Raw genomic sequence first — 15,684 nt, forward strand, 5'->3', positions numbered from 1 at the left:
GGGGGTCTGGGGGTGCAGGGACCCCCCCCAGGGTGGGGGATCCGGGGGTGCAGGGACCCCCCCAGGGTGGGGGATCCGGGGGTCTGGGGGTGCAGGGACCCCTCCAGGGTGGGGATCTGGGAGTCTGGGGGTGCAGGGACCCCCCAGGGTGGGGGATCCGGGGGTGCAGGGACCCCTCCAGGGTGGGGATCTGGGGGTCTGGGGGTGCAGGGACCCCCCAGGGTGGGGATCCGGGGGTGCAGGGACCCCCCCAGGGTGGGGGATCCGGGGGTCTGGGGGTGCAGGGACCCCTCCAGGGTGGGGGATCCGGGGGTGCAGGGACCCCCCCAGGGTGGGGATCCGGGGGTCTGGGGGTGCAGGGACCCCCCAGGGTGGGGGATCCGGGGGTGCAGGGACCCCTCCAGGGTGGGGATCCAGGGGTCTGGGGGTGCAGGGACCCTCCAGGGTGGGGATCCGGGGGTCTGGGGGTGCAGGGACCCCCCCCAGGATGGGGGTCTGGGGGTGCAGGGACCCCTCCAGGGTGGGGATCCGGGGGTGCAGGGACCCCTCCAGGGTGGGGATCTGGGAGTCTGGGGGTGCAGGGACCCCTCCAGGGTGGGGATCTGGGGGTCTGGGGGTGCGGGGACCCCCCAGGGTGGGGGTCTGGGGGTGCAGGGACCCCCCAGGGTGGGGATCTGGGGGTCTGGGTGCTGCAGGGACCTCCCTCTCCCCAGTGTGGGGGATCTGGGGGTCCGGGGTCTGCAGGGACCCCCCAGGATGGGATGAGAGGCCCAGGCACCCAAGGGTGCATGGACCCGCCCCCCCCAGGGTGGGGTGGGGGACCCAGGGTGCTGCAGGGACCCCCCCAGGCTGGGTTGGGGGACCCCAGCCCAGGCTGGGGGGGATCCAGGTGTCTGGGAGCTGCCCAGCCCCCCCGAGCCGGTCTGGGGGTCCCCTGGGTGGGGGGGGTCCCCTGGGTGGGGGGTCCCAACCAACAGCCACCCCCACGACCACCCGGCTGGGCCGCAGGTGGCCGTGCCCCGCCGTGGGGTGGCCGAGCCTGGGTGCCCCCCCACCCCAGGCCCACGGGTGGGAGCTGACCCCCGTGGGTGCCCGTGGGGCTGGGCCGTCCCCTTTAAGGCCCCGCGCACCCCTGGGCGCAGCCGCTCACCTGGCGCAGGTGACGGTGACGCGGTGGCTGCCGGGGCCCCGCCATGGCCGCCTCCGCCCTCTTCATCCTGGACCTGAAGGGGAAGGTGAGACCCCCCCTCACCCCGCCACAGCCCCCCAAAACCCCCCCGGGGTGGGGGGGGACCCCGCTGTCCCCCCTGGCCTCGAAGGTCACCCAAGGTCAACGGCGGAGCCTGGCGGTGACCCCCGTGACCCCGGGGATGGGGTGAGCGATTTGGGGGGGGGGGGGGATCCCCCATTTCTGACCCCCCCCCGTCCCCGCAGCCGCTGATCAGCCGCAACTACAAGGGGGACGTGGGGCTGGGGGAGATCGAGCACTTCATGGGGCTGCTGCTGCAGCGGGAGGAGGAGGGGGCCCTCGCGCCCCTCCTGACCCACGGCAAAGTCCACTTCCTCTGGATCAAACACGCCAACCTCTACCGTATCCTTCCGGAACGCCGGTCCCGCCGACCCCCCCACCCCCCAGAGTCGGGGGGACCCCCCCGCGCTCCCCTTTTCCTTAACCCCCCCCCCCAACCAGTGGTGGCCACCACCAAGAAGAACGGCAACGCGTCCTTGGTCTACTCCTTCCTCTACAAGGTGGTGGAGGTGAGGCTGGGGGGCTGGCGGGGGGCTGGGGGGGCGAGGGCCCCCCATTTGGGGGGGGCCACTCTCCCGGGGGGTGACGGCGGCGCTCGGGGGGGGGTGGGGCGTGTCCCCCCCAGGTCTTCTGCGAGTACTTCAAGGAGCTGGAGGAGGAGAGCATCCGCGACAACTTCGTCATCGTCTACGAGCTCCTGGACGAGCTGATGGACTTCGGCTTCCCGCAGACGACGGACAGCAAGATCCTGCAGGAGTGAGCGGGGCCGGGGGGCCGGGGGGGCGTCGGGACCCCCCCTCGCCCCCCTCACCCCCCTCACCCCCCGCCGCAGGTACATCACGCAGGAGGGCAACAAGCTGGAGACGGGCGCGTCCCGCGTCCCCACCACGGTCACCAACGCCGTGTCCTGGCGCTCCGAGGGCATCAAGTACAAGAAGAACGAGGTCTTCATCGACGTCATCGAGTCGGTGAACCTGCTGGTGAGACGGGGACGGGGGGGACCCGCAAACTGGGGGCGGCTGGTGGGGTCCTGCCATGGCAGGGGCTGCTGCCGGGTCCCCGGTGGGGTGGTGGGCCCGGTGATGGGGATGGGAATGGTGATGGTGGTGGGACCAGTGGTGGGGACGGTGATGGGGATGGGGATGGGGATGGTGATGGGGCTGGTGATGGTGGTGAGGATGGGGATGGGGCTGGTGATGCTGATGGGGACGGGGATGAGGATGGGGATGAGGATGATGACGTTGATGGGGCTGGTGATGAAGAAGAGGATGGGGATGGGGCTGGTGATGGTGGTGAGGATGAGGATGGGGCTGGTGATGCTGATGGGGACGGGGATGAGGATGGGGATGAGGATGATGACGTTGATGGGGCTGGTGATGAAGATGAGGATGGTGATGGGGCTGGTGATGGGGATGAGGATGGTGGCATTGATGGAGCTGATGATGGGGATGAAGATGAGGATGGTGATGGGGCTGGTGATGGTGATGAGGATGGTGGCATTGATAGAGCTGATGATGGGGATGAAGATGAGGATGGTGATGGGGCTGGTGACGTTGATGAGGATGGTGATGGTGATGAGGATGGTGACGTTGATGGGGCTGGTGATGGTGATGAGGATGGCGACGGGGACAGCGATGGGGACGGGGATGGTGACGGGGCTCGTGATAGGACCCGTGATGGGGCTGGGGCTGGAGATGAGGACGGCGATGGTGCCGGTGATGAAGCTGGTGCCGGTGCCCGCAGGTGAACGCCAACGGCAGCGTGCTGCTGAGCGAGGTGGTGGGCACCATCAAGCTGAAGGTCTTCCTCTCGGGGATGCCCGAGCTGCGCCTGGGCTTGAACGACCGCGTCCTCTTCGAGCTGACCGGACGTGAGTGCCGCCGGTGGGCTCGGGGACAGCCCCGGGGCGGGGGGGACGCGTCCCCGTCCCCTCGCCCCCCCCCCCCGACGCCGTCCCTCCCTCCCCAGGGGGCAAGAACAAGTCGGTGGAGCTGGAGGACGTGAAGTTCCACCAGTGCGTCCGGCTCTCCCGCTTCGATAACGACCGCACCATCTCCTTCATCCCCCCCGACGGGGACTTCGAGCTCATGTCCTACCGCCTCAACACCCAGGTGGGGGCCGGGCCCAGCCGGGGGGGCCACGGGGGCCACGGGGGGACGTGGCGGTGACCCCTTTCCCCCCACCCAAGGTGAAGCCGCTCATCTGGATCGAGTCGGTCATCGAGAAGTTCTCCCACAGCCGGGTGGAGATCATGGTCAAGGTGAGACGCCGGGGAGGTCACCGCCACCACGGGGGGACCCCCGGCCGCCCCGACCCCCCCACCCCACTCCTGTCCGTCCCCCCCCCAAAGGCCAAGGGCCAGTTCAAGAAGCAGTCGGTGGCCAACGGGGTGGAGATCGCGGTGCCGGTGCCCAGCGACGCCGACTCGCCCAAGTTCAAGACCAGCGTGGGCTCCGCCAGGTACCTCCCGGAGAAGAACCTCGTCATCTGGACCATCAAGTCCTTCCCGGTGAGGTTGCCCACCCGCATCCCCGCTGCCGGGGTCCTTCCCGCCCCGGGCCTCCGCCGGTATTGCCGGCTGGCCCGGCGCCGTCCCCAGCCGTGGCGGTGCCGCGCAGGGCGGGAAGGAGCACCTGATGCGCGCCCACTTCGGGCTGCCCAGCGTGGAGAAGGAGGAAGAGGAGGGACGGCCGCCCATCTCCGTCCGCTTCGAGATCCCCTACTTCACCGTCTCGGGCATCCAGGTGCCACCCGGGGAGGGGGACGTGGCCCGTGGGGTCCCCGGGGAGGTGGCCCCATGTGGGGACAGGGCGGCGGGGATGGGTCACGGTGTCCCCATGGGGGTGGCCTGGGGGGGGGGGCGGTGTCCCCTCTGCACCGGGGGGAGCTGGGGGGGGTCAGGGCGCCCAAGAGGGGGTCAGGGTGCCCGGGGGGGGTCGGGGTGCCCTGGGGGGGATCGGGGTCCCCTGGGGGGTCGGGGTGCCCGGGGGGGGTCGGGGTCCATCCCCCCTGCCCCCCCAGGTGCGGTACATGAAGATCATCGAGAAGAGCGGGTACCAGGCGCTGCCCTGGGTGCGCTACATCACCCAGAGCGGGGGTGAGTCCGGGACCCCCCCGGGACCCCCGGAACCCCCCCGGGACCCCCTCGGAACCCCCCGGGACCCCCGGAACCCCCCGGGACCCCCCGGGACCCCCCCGCCCCCCTCACCCCCCTCTCCCTCTTGCAGACTACCAGCTCCGCACCACCTAAGGGGGGTCCCCGCACCCCCGCACCGCCATGGACCCCCCAGGACCCCCCTGCGCCCACCCTCCTCCTCTCTCCCTATAAAGATGGAGCTGAGACCACCGGCCCCGTGGATCTTTTTTTTTTTTTTTTGGGGGGGGGGGGTCCCGGGGGGGGAGAGGGGAGGAGATGGGGGGGGGGGGGGCGCTCTGGGGGTCCCGGGGCGGCCGGGGGGGTTTGGCTGGGCCCCACCCGCGGCGCTGGGCGCGTTTCCCTTTTAAGAGCGGGAGAGGACGGGGCGGGGCGGTTCGGGGTTGGGGGCGTGGCCGTTGCGCGCTTTCCCCCCCCGTCACGTGACGGCGGCGACGGAAGTGCCGGTCACGTGCGCGGAGATGGCGGAGCCGGAGCTGCGCGTGAACGCGGCCTTCGCGGAGCGGTACCGGCGCTACCGGCGGCGCGAGGAGCTGCAGCGGCGTGAGCGGGGCGGGGCCTGGCGCCGGGGGTGGGGCCGGGCGGGGGGGGCGGGGCCGGGCACCGGGAGGTAACGGGGAGCGGGAACCGGGGGCCGGGAGGTAACGGGGGGAGGGGTCGGGGGGGAGGGCGACACCGGGTGACCGGGGGGGCCGGGGAGGGGGTAACCGAGGGGAGGACGGGGACCGGGGGGGGGGCACCGGGGACTGGGGGGGTGACACCGGTACCGGCGGTTCCCCCCCCGCCGCGGCGCCGGTGGCTGAGGGCTGCCCGCAGTGCAGGACCGGGACGGGGACACCGGGGACGGCTCCGGCTCCAGCTCCGAGTCCGACTCCAGCGGGGACGAGGTGGTGAGTGGCGGGGGGAGGGGGGGGGGGCCCCGTTACCGGCCCCCCGGGCCCCCCGGCCCCCCGTTACCGGTCCCCCGGCCCCCCCAGGCCCCCGACCCCCGCCTGGAGCGGGATTTCTACCGCACCCTGGCGCTGCTGAAGACCCGGGACCCCCGCATCTACCGGGAGGACACCACCTTCTACCGCCAGCAAGGTACCGGGGGCCCCCAAACCCCGGGGGGGCCCCAAACCCCGGGGGGGGCCCAATTCGGGGGGGGGGGGGGTCCCCAAAACCGTCCCCGCCATCCCCAGACTCCTCGTCGGGGAGCGAGGAGGAGGAGGAGGAGGAGGAGGAGGAGGAGGAGGAAGAGCGCCCGGCCAAGCCGATGTACCTGAAGGACTACGAGAGGAAGGTGGTGCTGGAGAAGGAGGGGTGAGGAGGGGGCTTTTTTGGGGGGTGGGGGGCTTTTTTTGGGGGGGGGTCCGGAGCTGATCCCCCCCCCGCCCCCCCCCCGGGGCGGCCCTGGCCCTCCCGCCTCCCCCGCAGCAAGTACGTCGATGAGGAAGATGAGGAGGACGAGGAGGCGGCAGCCGAGCGGAGGAAGGTGGGGGGCGGGGGGGTTTGGAGGGGGGGGGGGGGGGGCTGCGTGTGACCCCCCCGACCCCCCCGACCCCCGATTTCTCCCCGCAGCGGGTGGCCTCCAGGAGCTACGCGGAGGAGCAGCGGGAGCTGAAGGAGAGGTGGGGGGGCTGCGGCGTTTGGGGGGGGGGGGGGGCTGGGGGGTTTTTGGGGGGGAGGGTGGGCTGTGAGACTTCGGGGGGGGTCCCCAGCGTGGGGGGAGGGGTAACCCTGTGCCCCCCCCCCCCCGGCAGCTTCCGAGCCTTCGTGGCCGACAGCGAGGAGGAGGAGGAGGAGGGTGAGGAAGGCTCTGCCCTGCTCCGGCGGCGCAGCCAGACGGCGGAGGAGAAGGTGAGGGCGTGGGGGGGTCACGGGGGGGTTGGGGGTCACAGGGGGGTTTGGGGAGGTCACGGGGGGGTTGAGGGGGTCATGGGGGGGTTTGGGGGGGTCACAGGAGCGTAGGGATCATAGATTTGGGGGGGGTCACAGGGGAGGTTTGGGGGGGTCATGGGGGGTTTGGGGGTCACGGGAGGGGTTTGGGGGGGCCATGCGAGGTTTGGGGGGGGTTGGGGGTCACAGAGGGGTTTTGGGGGGTCCCAGGGGTTTGGGGGGGTCCCAGGCTGACGGCGCCCCCAGGCGCAGGAGGAGGAGGAGGAGGAGGGGTCTGGGGGTCCCAGGGGGATTTGGGGAGGGTTTTGGGGGGTCCTGGGGGTTTGGGGGTCACAGGGGGGTTGGGGGGGGTTTGGGGGGGGGGGTTTGGGGGGTGCCAGGCTGACGGCGCCCCCCAGGCGCGGGAGGAGGAGGAGTACATCCGCTGGCTGAAGGGGCAGGGGGGGCCCCCCCCGGAGCCGCTGCAGGACCTGGTGAGGGGCTGAGGCCGGGCACAGCTCGTGGCAGCGATGGCCCTGGCAGGCAGAGGGCTGCGTCCCCCCATCCCCGACCCCCCGTGTCCCCCTGGCCCCATGCCATGTCCCCAAGCCCCCCCATTCCCATGCCCCCCCCATGTCCCCACACCCCCCCGTGTCCCCAAGCCCCCCCCGTGTCCCCAAGCCCCCCATCCCCATAAGCCTCTTATCCCCTCCCCCCCCCCCCCCCCGGTGTCCCCACACTCCCCCAGTGTCCCCAAGCCCCTTGTCCCCACGCCCCCCCCCGCATCCCCAAGCTCCCCCCACATCCCCACACCCCCCAGTGCCCCCAAGCCCCCTGTCCCTGTGTCCCCACACCCCCCCGTGTCCCCAAGCCCCCTGTCTCCATGTCCCCATGCCCCCCCGTGCCCCCAAGCCCCCGTCTCCATGTCCCCATGCCCCCCCGTGTCCCCACGCCCCCCGTGTCCCCAACACCCCCCCCGTGTCCCCACGCCCCCCCGTCCCGCAGGTGCCCCTCCAGCAGTACTGGACGGACCCGGCGCTGGACCCCGGCGAGCGCTTCCTGCGCGATTACATCCTGAACCGCGGCTACCGCCAGGAGGAGGAGGAGGAGGAGGCCGAAGGGTGAGCGACTCCCCTCCCCCCGCCCCCCCCGGCGCCCCCCGCCCCCCTCACCCCCCGCCTCCCCCAGGGCCCCCCCGTGGCCGACTCCTCGGACGAGGGCGAGCTCTTCCTCGCCAAGCAGGCGGCGTTCGAGCGGTGCTACAACTTCCGCTTCGAGGAGCCCGGCGCCGAGCGGGTGGGGGCAAAAAGTTGGGGGGGGGGCAAAATTTAGGGGTGGGGGTAAAAGTTGGGGGGAGCAAAAAGTTGGGATGGGGGTAAAATTGGGGGGGGGCAAAATTTAGGGGTGGGGGGTAAAAGTTGGGGGGAGCAAAAAGTTGGGGTAGGGGGCACAAATTGGGAGGGGGCAAAATTGGGGGTGGGGGGCAAAATTTGGGGGTAGGGGGCGAAATTAGGAAGGGGGACAAAATTGGGGGGGGGGCAAAATGAAGGGTGGGGAAGCAAAAATTGGAGGGGCAAAATGAGGGGTGGGGGCAAAATTTGGGGGAGGGGCAAAATTGGGGGGAGGGGCCAAAATTAAGGGGTGGGGAAGCAAAATGGGGGGGGGGGGGGGCAAAGTTTGGGGGCGGGGTGGCTGATTCCCCCCCCCCAGGTGACGACGTACCCCCGGAGCATCCCCAGCTCGGTGCGGCGCCGGGACGAGCGGCGGAAGGAGAAGCGGGAGAAGATTCGGGAGAGGAAGAGGAAGGTGAGGAAGGGGGGGAGCGGGGCCGGGCGCGTCCGTCTGTCCCCCCGCCAGCGCCCTGTCCGTCCGCCCGCCCGCAGGAGAAGGCGCGGAAGCAGGAGGAGCTGAAGCAGCTGAAGAACCTGAAGCGGGAGGAGATGGCCGCCCGGCTGGCGCGGCTGCGGGAGGCCACCGGCAACGCCGCCGTCGGCTTCACCGAAGCCTTCCTGGAGGAGGACTTCGACCCGGCCCGGCACGACCGGCTGATGGCGGTGGGTGCCCCGCCGCGCCGCCGCGGCCCCCCGCCGCCACCGCGGCCCCGCTCAACCCCCCCCCGCCCCCCAGGAGTGCTTCGGCGAGGAGTACTACGGCCGGGAGGAGGAGGAGAAGCCGCAGTTCGAGGAGGAGGAAGGGCTGGAGGGTGAGTGGGGGGGGCTGGGGGGGGGGGTCCCTGTCACCCCCCCTCCCTTCGGTCCCCAACGCCACCTCACGGGGTCCCGTCCGTCCGGTCCCCGCAGACGACTGGAACTGGGACGCCTGGACGGGGCGGGAGGAGGGGGGCGGCGAGCGCGAGCCCCACTGCGAGGACCCCGATTTCGTGGTGAGTCTGGGGGTTCCCCCCCCCCCCCCGGGCTGAGGCCGGGAGGAACTCGTCACAGGGCTGGGCAGCGCGGGCAGGGTGCAGGCAGGGCGCAGGCAGCCCCCACCCACCCCCTCCCCCCGCGCAGATGGATGCCGACTACGACCCGGCGGCCCCCGCCCCGAAACGGCGGCAGCCCCCGGCGCTGCCGGGGAAGAAACGGCGCAAGACGCGGTTCAGGGAGGCGCTGGAGCGGGAGAAGCCGGCGTTCGACCCCGGTGAGCGGCCGGGACCCCCAAACCCCTGAGAGCCCCCCCAAATCCCAGTGACCCCCCCAAATCTTAGAGCCCCCCCCAAATCCCTGCCCTCACCAAATCCCTGGGTGCCCCCCCGATCCCTGAAAGCCCTCCCCAAGTCTCTGGGACCCCCCTAAATCCTTGCCCCCCCCCAAGTCTCCAAGAGCCCCCCAAATCCCTGGAACCTCCCAAAATCCCCAAGAGACCCCAAATCCCTGGGACCCCCCAAATCTCTGGGTGCCCCCCAAAACCCTGAAAGCCCCCCCCAAATCCCCAACAGACCCCAGATCCCTGGGACCCCACTCCCTAAATCCCTGAGACCCCCCAAGTCTCTGGGACCCCCCAAATCCCCAGGAGCCCCCCAATTCCCTGGGACCCCACTCCCCCAATCCCTGCCCCCTAAATCCCCGAGACCCCTCCCAAATCCCCGAGAGCCCCCCAAAATCCCTGGGACCCCCCCCAAATCCCTGAGAGACCCCAAATCCCTGAGACCCTCCCCAAATTCCTGCTGCCCTCAAATCCCTGGGACCCCCCCTCCCCAAATCCCCCCCACATCCTGACCCCCTCCCAATCCCTGGGGACCCCCAAATCCCTGGGAGCCCCCCCCACATCCCGGCCCCCCGCAGCCGCCGGCACCTTCGAGCAGTACCTGGAGGAGTTTTACCGCCTGGACTACGAGGACCTGGTGGGGGACCTGCCCTGCCGCTTCAGGTACCGCCGCGTCCTCCCCTGCGACTTCGGCCTCACCACCGACGAGGTAGAGTCCGCTCCGACCCCCCCGGGGCACCCAGAGCCCCTCCCCCCCCACCCCCGGGGCCACCCAGAGCCCCCAACTCTGCCCCGTGCCCCCCCCCCCCAGATCCTGGCGGCCGATGACAAGGAGCTGAACCGCTGGTGCTCCCTGCGCAAGACCTGCATGTACCGGTGAGGGGAAAGGGGGGTAACGCGGGGGGGTTGGGGGGGTCCCGGGGTGTGTCCCCCCCTCTTTCTGGGGGGCTCACCGCGCCCCGGCCCACAGGTCGGAGCAGGAGGAGCGGCAGGATCAGGCCAACTACAGCCGGCGGGCGCAGAACGCCTGGAAAAAGCAGCAAATCTTCAAATCCCTGGCGGCCGCGTACGTGGGGGGGGCGGGGGGCACCGGGGGGGGGGGGTTGGGGGGTCGCAGCCCCCCCCTCACCCCCCTCCTACCCCCCCAGGGCGGAGGAGCCGCAGCCGGCGCCGGCGGCCAAGGCCAAGGCGGGGAAGAAACGCCGGGATAAGCGGAAGCGGGCGGAGGAGGGGGCGGCCGCCTCGGGGAGCCCCCCCCGGGCCGGGGGCGCGCGGCGGCAGGGGTCGGCGCCCCTGGGGCCCGCCGTGCGCCTGGGGGGCCGGGAGTTCAGCGGGAAGCGCTTGGAAGCCTTCGGCCTCAACCCGCGGCGGCTCCGGTACCGGCAGCTCCTCCGGCAACGGCGTAAGAAAGGCGGGGAGCCCGATCCGGCGCGGACGCGGTGACCGAGAGGCGCCGTCACCCCTGGCGCCAAGTTCAAGTTCATCTTTAATCTGGGGGACGGACGGACGGGGGGACGGACGGACGGACGAGGGGAGGGGGGTCCTGAGCGGAGAAATAAATAACGTGCCCCCCCCCTCGCCGCGAGCAGCTGGTGACGCCAAAGCGACGCCACGGTGGGGGGGTCCCCGCGCCGGGAGGGGCGATGGGGGCTCGGCCGGGCCCCCCGCCGCCGCCACCGGCACTCGGCAAACGCCGGCCCCGAGCTCCGGCAGCGGCGCGTCGCGGGGGGGACCCCGACCCTGAGGGCGGGGGTGCCTGCGGCCCCCCGACACCGCGGCGGCACCGCGCCGGGGTTGATCCAGTGTACGGGGGGGGGGGGGGGGTCAGAGGAAGACGAATTCGTCGGCGCCGGGTTTCTTGGGGCGCTTGCCGGCGCGGGGCGGCGGCGGCAAGCGGGAGCCGAGCGGCTCCAAGCCGTGATCCGGCGCTTGCCCCTCGGCCAGCGTGAAGATGGGGTACCGCTCCGGCGCCCGGGGGGGGCCAGGACCTGGGGGGGGGGGGGGGGGGGCCGGGTCAGAAAGGGGGGGGGGGCACCCCGACCCCCCCCCCCCGCCGCGCCGGGGACTCACGCGGGCCAGGTCGGCGCAGAGCTCCTCCAGGTCGCGGCCGGCGGCGGCGTAGAAGCCGATGGTGCAGCTGGGGTCCATCTTCCCGAAGGCCATTTTCCGCGGGGAGCTGCAGTGGAAGGACTGGGGGGGGGGGGGGGGGGGGGGGGGAGAAGGTGGGGAGGGGGCTCACGCCCCGCCGGGACCCCCTTTTATCGGGGTCCCCCCCCTTTTATCGGGGTCCCCCCTTTTATCAAGTGCCCCATTGTTTTATCGGGGTTCCTCCCTGCTTTATTGGAGTCCCCCCGTTTTATCGGGGTCCCCCCTGCTTTATTGGGGCCCCTCCTGTTTTATCGGCCCCCCCGTTGTGTCAGGGCCCCCCATTTTATCGCCCCCCCGTTGTGTCAGGCCCCCCTGCTTTGTCGGCCCCCCCCGTTTTATCAGCCCCCCCGTTGTGTCGGGCCCCCCCATTTTATCGCCCCCCCGCTGTGCCCCCCCGCTGTGCCCCCCCACCTGCAGGGGGAAGTCCTCCCGGGCGGTGTCCACGCAGGGCTGGCAGTAGTGGGGGTCCAGGTACAGCAAGAAGTCGTCTGGGGGGGGCGGCAAAGGGGTTGGTGCCCCCCTTTGTCCCCAGTGGCCCCCCCGTCTCCCCCCCCCCCCCCCCGAGCCCCCCCCTTTGTCGCCAGGGGCCCCCCCATGGCCCCAGCGCCCCCCAGTGTCCCCCGTGCCCCCCTCTTTGTCACCAGCACCCCCCTCTTTGTCTCCCCGTGCCCCCCCTTTGTCCCCCCCCATGTCCCCAGCGCCCCCCTTTGTCCTCTGTGTCTCCCCCTCTGTCTCCAGCACCCCCCCATTGTCCCCAGTATCCCCCCTGTTGTCCCCCATGCCCCCCCCTTTGTCCCCCCATTGTCCCCAGGGCTCCCCTTTGTCCCCAGTGCCACCCCCATTGTCCCCAACATCCCCCCATTGTCCCTAGGGCCCCCCCGTGGCCCCAGTGTCCCCTCCTTTATCCCCAGCGCCCCCCCCTTTGTCCCTCCCTTAGCCCCAGGGCCCCCCTTTGTCCCCAGTGTCACCCCCATTGTCCCCAGGGCCCCCCCTTTGTCCCCCTTGTCCCCACTGCCCCCCCTTTGTCCCCAGCATCCTCCCTTTGTCCCCCCATTGTCCCCCGTGCCCCCTCTTTGTCCCCCCCGTGTCCCCAGCACCCCCCTTTGTCCCCCCATTGTCCCCAGCACCCCCCTCTTTGTCCCCTGTGCTCCCCCATTGTCCCCAGTGTCCCCTCCTTTATCCCCAGCGCCCCCCATGTCCCCCCATTGTCCCCAGGGTCCCCCTTTGTCCCCAGCACCCCCCTTTGTCCCCCCATTGTCCCCCGTGCCCCCTTCTTTGTCCCCAGTACCCCCCTTTTGTCCCCCGTGCCCCCTCCATGTCCCCAGTGCCCCCCTCTTTGTCTCCCTTGCCCCCCCGTGTCCCCAGCACCCCCCTTTCTCCCCCCATTGTCCCCCATGCCCCCCTCTTTATCCCCAGTGCCCCCCCTTTGTCCCCCCAGTGTCCCCCATGCCCCCCAGCGCCCCCCTTTGTCCCCCCCAGTGTCCCCAGCGCCCCCCCCGTGCCCCCCGGGCGCGCGGTGGCACCGGTACCCTGGAAGCCGACGAAGTAGAGGGAGTGCCGGGGTTTGCCGCCGATGATGCCCACGCAGGACTTCAGCTTCAGGAGCTCCTGGGGGGGGGACGGCGGGGGTCGGTGGCACCAGGAGCCGCTCGGCGGCACCGGCGGCCGCTTCCTGGCACAAGCGGGCGGCAGAAGCGGCGCCGGTGCCGCGGCGGAGCCCGCCGCCGCCGCCGTCGCGGGCGCCCACCTTGACGCAATCCACGTAGACGGGGTTGAGGCTCTCCCCTCCCAACCGCACCGGCACCAGGACGACGACGGCTCGGCGCTGCCCGGGCTCCGGCGCGGTTTCTTCGGCGTCGCCGCGCACCAGCCCGGCGACGTCGCCCTTGTAAACTACCACCGAAAAGGAATAAAAAAAAGGGGGGGGGGGGGGGGGGCTGCTCAGCCCGGTGCCGGGATCCCCCCGCACCGGGGAGGGGGCACCCCCCGCGCCGCCCCGGCGCGCGCCGTACCGGTGCAGTCCTGCGAGACGTAGACCGAGAGGCCGCTGGTCTCCGGGCAGGTTTCCACCGCCCTCCTGCCGCGGGAGCGGGGAGAGGGCGAGTCCTGGGGGGTCCCGGCCCCCCCAAAACGAGGAGGGGGAACCCCCCCCCGCCACCCCCGTCCCCGCTCACCGCAGGATGTGGGCGACGATGGAGGGGCCGTACCAATCCCCGGCTTTTTTCCCGGCGTTGCGCCCCAGCTCCACCAACCGATGGATGCCGAAAGGAGCCCGGGGGTGATCGGCGAACCAGGCCACGATGGCGCGGTGCCGCTGCTCCGCGTCCCGGGGGGGCTGGGGCCGTGCCGGGGGGTCCTGGGGCTGCCCTGGGGGGTCCTGGGGCCGTCTCAGGGGGTCCCGTGTCCGTCCCGGGGGGTCCTGTGCCCGTCCCGGGGGGTCCTGGGGCCGTTTGAGGGGGTCCCGTGCCCGTCCTGGGGGGTCCTGGGGCCGTGCCGGGGGGTCCTGTGCCCGTCCCGGGGGGTCCTGGGGCCGTTTGAGGGGGTCCCGTGCCCGTCCCGGGGGGTCCCTCGGCCGCTGGGATCCAGCCGCCGGCTCCATCTCCAGCAGCGCCTCAGGCCACATCCAGTCTAGAACCGAGCCCGGGGGGGTTGGGGGGGGGTCTCGGGGGGTTTGGGGGTCTCGGGGCCCCCTCGCCCCCCCTTACCCCTGCCCAGGAGGTGCAGGATGAGTCCCTGGGCCAGCAGCATCTGGGCGCTGCGCAGCATGCAGCCCCAGCCGCAGTCGGTGGTCCAGGGCGTCCCCTCCAGCGCCGGGAATTCCCGCCGGTACGTCAGCCACAGCCGGGAGCAGAAATCCCGCCGGAAGCGCTCCAGCTCCTCTGCGGGGGCGGGGAGGGGGGGTAGGACCCCCTCGGCCCCGGGCCCCCCCGGGCCCCCCGGCCCCCCCGGGCCCCCCACTCACCCTGGCCGGCCGGGCAGTAGACGCGCCCCAGGAGGTGGAGGGGGGAGGCTTTGCTGAAGTGGGTTTTGGGGCGAACCGTCCAGCCTGGGGGGGCACGGGGGGAGTCGGGGGGGGGCACGGGGGGGTCGGGGGGGGGCCCCGGGACCCCGCCCCCGGGACCCCCAGCCCCCCGATCCCCCGCCCCGGGACCCCCGGCCCCCGTTCCCCACCCCGTGCTGGTCCTGCTGCCCAGGGCCCCCCCCCCCCCCCCCAGTCCCACCCCCCGGGACCCCCATCCCACCCCGGGACCCCCCCGCCCGCTGCCCCGGACCCCCCACCCCCCCAGTCGCCCAGGACCCCCGGGACCCCCCCCCCCCGCACCGACGCGGGACCCCCACCTCGACGCTCCGGACCCTCCCCCCCGGTGCCCCCCCGGTCCTCGGGACCCCCCCCAGCTCGCCCCGGTCCCCAGAGACCCCTCGGGCCCCCCAGCCCCGTCCCCCCGGTCCCGGGACCCCCTCCCCGGTGCCCCCCCCAGCTCGCCCCGGTCCCCAGAGACCCCTCGGGCCCCCCAGCCCGGACCCCCCGGTCCCGGGACCCCCTCCCCGGTGCTCCCCCGGTCCTCGGGACCCCCCCCCCAGCTCGCCCGGGTGCCCAGGGACCCCCGGGCCCCCCCAACCCCACCGACCCGGTCCCCCCACCTCGACCCGGTCCCGCCGACCCGGGACCCCCCCGGTGCCCCCCGGTGCCCCCCGGTCTCCCGGACCCCCCCCGGTGCCCTGGGCCCCCCGGTCCCTCCCCGGTCCCGGTCCCGGTCCCGCCGACCCGGGACCCCCCCCCGGTGCCCCCTCACCGTATCGGAGGCTGTTCCAGGCCGCCAGGAAGCGGCCCCGGCCCCGCGCCCCCTCCTCGGCCCCGGGGGCCCCCCCCGGGCCGCCCCCCCGCCCCCTCCGCCTCGGCCCCGCGCTCATGGCGGCGGCGGCGGCGCGCGGGGCGGGGCGGGGCCCCGGGGAGGGCGGGGCCGCTGCCGGGCGGTACCGGTACCGCCGGTCTCCGCCGCCGCCGCCATCTTTGCTGTGGGCGCCGCCAACCGCCGGAAGCGGCGACGCGGGCGGGCGGAAGTGGTGTCGGAGGGAAGGGCGGGACGGGAGGGGTCGCCATGGTGACGGGGCACGTGGGGCAACGCCGGGGGTCACATGGGGGGGGGGAATGGGGGACACCCCCGGGGTCACGTGGGGACACGGGGACCCCCATAGAGTGACACTGGGGGGGGACAGGGACCCCCCCGAGGCCGTGGGAGGACACGGGGGGGCCGTGGGGGGACACGGGGGGGGGGGGGGGGACAGGGACCCCCCGGGGTCACAGGGACCCTCTGGGGTGACATTGGGGGGGACAGGGACCCCCCCAGGGGTGATGTGGGGACACAGGGACCCCATAGGGGGACACGGGGGGGACAGGGACCCTCTGGGGTGACATTGGGGGGGAGAGGGAGCCCCTGGGGTCATGGGGGGACACAGGGGGGGGACAAGGACCCCCTGGGGTGACACTGGGGGGGAGAGGGGCCCCCCAGGGGTCATGGGTGGGCATGGGGACCCCATAAGGTGACATTGGGGGGGGACGGAGCCCCCT

At 73.1% G+C, this 15,684-nt stretch overlaps 3 protein-coding genes across 3 annotated transcripts; 2 read left to right on the forward strand and 1 right to left on the reverse strand.

The window, feature by feature from the left end:
* The first annotated feature begins 1,106 nt into the window (after nt 1-1,106).
* On the forward strand, nt 1,107-4,518 carry AP1M2 (adaptor related protein complex 1 subunit mu 2). Its single transcript, XM_087778078.1, has 12 exons — nt 1,107-1,235; nt 1,435-1,591; nt 1,691-1,758; nt 1,875-2,005; nt 2,082-2,229; nt 2,993-3,119; nt 3,218-3,360; nt 3,438-3,509; nt 3,600-3,758; nt 3,868-3,993; nt 4,271-4,346; nt 4,477-4,518. The coding sequence occupies exons 1-12, from the start codon at nt 1,194-1,196 to the stop codon at nt 4,497-4,499; spliced, it is 1,272 nt and encodes a 423-aa protein (XP_087634204.1). The 5' UTR covers nt 1,107-1,193; the 3' UTR covers nt 4,500-4,518.
* A 313-nt stretch (nt 4,519-4,831) lies between these two features.
* On the forward strand, nt 4,832-10,544 carry KRI1 (KRI1 homolog). Its single transcript, XM_087778077.1, is given in 18 exon segments — nt 4,832-4,946; nt 5,220-5,293; nt 5,381-5,486; nt 5,585-5,705; nt 5,820-5,877; nt 5,964-6,013; nt 6,146-6,242; nt 6,680-6,754; nt 7,266-7,556; nt 7,971-8,066; nt 8,144-8,314; nt 8,388-8,463; nt 8,561-8,643; nt 8,771-8,900; nt 9,545-9,675; nt 9,778-9,842; nt 9,937-10,032; nt 10,115-10,544. Coding segments are annotated over 18 exon segments (2,097 nt in total). The 5' UTR covers nt 4,832-4,864; the 3' UTR covers nt 10,410-10,544.
* A 100-nt stretch (nt 10,545-10,644) lies between these two features.
* ATG4D (autophagy related 4D cysteine peptidase) lies at nt 10,645-15,190 on the reverse strand. Its single transcript, XM_087778081.1, has 10 exons — nt 14,909-15,190; nt 14,077-14,160; nt 13,820-13,993; nt 13,289-13,742; nt 13,127-13,191; nt 12,862-13,007; nt 12,644-12,722; nt 11,526-11,602; nt 11,033-11,156; nt 10,645-10,954 (listed from the first exon to the last, which is right to left on the reverse strand). Exons 1-10 carry the CDS (start codon nt 15,024-15,026, stop codon nt 10,791-10,793), a joined length of 1,485 nt encoding a protein of 494 aa, XP_087634207.1. The 5' UTR covers nt 15,027-15,190; the 3' UTR covers nt 10,645-10,790.
* Between the last annotated feature and the right edge of the window lie 494 nt (nt 15,191-15,684).

Source organism: Nipponia nippon, unplaced genomic scaffold (assembly GCF_047370975.1).
Source record: "Nipponia nippon isolate SJK-2023a ecotype South Korea unplaced genomic scaffold, ASM4737097v1 scaffold_42, whole genome shotgun sequence".
Taxonomy (NCBI): domain Eukaryota; kingdom Metazoa; phylum Chordata; class Aves; order Pelecaniformes; family Threskiornithidae; genus Nipponia; species Nipponia nippon.

Coding starts and splice junctions, on each gene's coding strand:
- ATG4D (XM_087778081.1), bottom strand. CDS start 15,026: ATGAGCGCGGGGCCGAGGCGGAGGGGGCGGGGGGGCGGCCCGGGGGGG. Junction 13,008..13,126: donor CGTCTCGCAGGACTGCACCG/GTACGGCGCGCG, acceptor TTTCGGTGGTAG/TTTACAAGGGCGACGTCGCC. Junction 12,723..12,861: donor TCTACGTGGATTGCGTCAAG/GTGGGCGCCCGC, acceptor TCCCCCCCCCAG/GAGCTCCTGAAGCTGAAGTC.
- AP1M2 (XM_087778078.1), top strand. CDS start 1,194: ATGGCCGCCTCCGCCCTCTTCATCCTGGACCTGAAGGGGAAG. Junction 1,592..1,690: donor CAAACACGCCAACCTCTACC/GTATCCTTCCGG, acceptor CCCCCCAACCAG/TGGTGGCCACCACCAAGAAG. Junction 3,120..3,217: donor CCTCTTCGAGCTGACCGGAC/GTGAGTGCCGCC, acceptor CTCCCTCCCCAG/GGGGCAAGAACAAGTCGGTG.